The sequence below is a fragment of the Pterocles gutturalis genome, unplaced genomic scaffold (assembly GCF_000699245.1).
Source record: "Pterocles gutturalis isolate BGI_N339 unplaced genomic scaffold, ASM69924v1 scaffold51429, whole genome shotgun sequence".
NCBI lineage: Eukaryota > Metazoa > Chordata > Aves > Pterocliformes > Pteroclidae > Pterocles > Pterocles gutturalis.
This window is the reverse complement of record NW_010130052.1, coordinates 1-596: the sequence shown is the minus strand read 5'-3', so window position 1 is coordinate 596 and position 596 is coordinate 1. Positions and strand designations below refer to the sequence as shown.

At 53.0% G+C, this 596-nt stretch overlaps 1 protein-coding gene across 1 annotated transcript in view; it reads left to right on the top strand.

Annotated features, from left to right (window-relative positions):
- The window catches only part of COQ9 (coenzyme Q9), a gene marked incomplete at its 3' end in the record, with an annotated part of 5,888 nt that extends 5,428 nt beyond the window's left edge, over positions 1-460 (top strand). The window contains exon 7 of the mRNA XM_010080082.1: positions 305-460. Within this exon, the coding sequence (XP_010078384.1) occupies positions 305-460 (156 nt within the window). The remainder of the gene's footprint in view (positions 1-304) is intronic.
- Positions 461-596: the final 136 nt, after the last annotated feature.

Here is a 596-nt window from a genome sequence, read left to right as displayed (position 1 = left end):
CCTGCTGTCTGCTGCAGGTGCCTGCTTGCAACCAGAAGCAGGTGGTGGGGATTTTGCTCAGCAGTTTTAGACACCATACTTGTGACCTCTGTCTGGTGCCGTGGGAGCAGCTGTGCTGTCAGATGTCAGTGTTGGCTGGTGGCCCACTGCATCAGAGAGGAGTTACGCAGTTTAAGTGGGGAAGGAATGTGCCGTCTGTATGCTATTTTCCTTTGCTGTTCTCTGGTCTGCTGTAGTGAGCTGCATTCTTGATCTGCATTCAGGTCACATGTTTCTCTCTCTGTCTCATTTCGTGCTCTTGCAGTTTAACTGGTACACTCGTCGGGCTGTGCTCACTGGCATCTACAATACCACCGAACTGGTGATGATGCAGGATTCGTCCCCTGACTTCGAGGAGACTTGGCGCTTCCTGGAAAACAGAGTAGCAGATGCCATGAACATGGACAATACAGCTAATCAGGTAACAGCACCAGCACGGCTTACATGCAGCATCCCCCTTCTCCCCTGGGATGTGTTTGCCCTTGGCTGGGGGCCAAACCACATGCTCACTCACCCAGTTCCCCCCAACCCCCACCCCAGGATAGGGGAGAGAATTA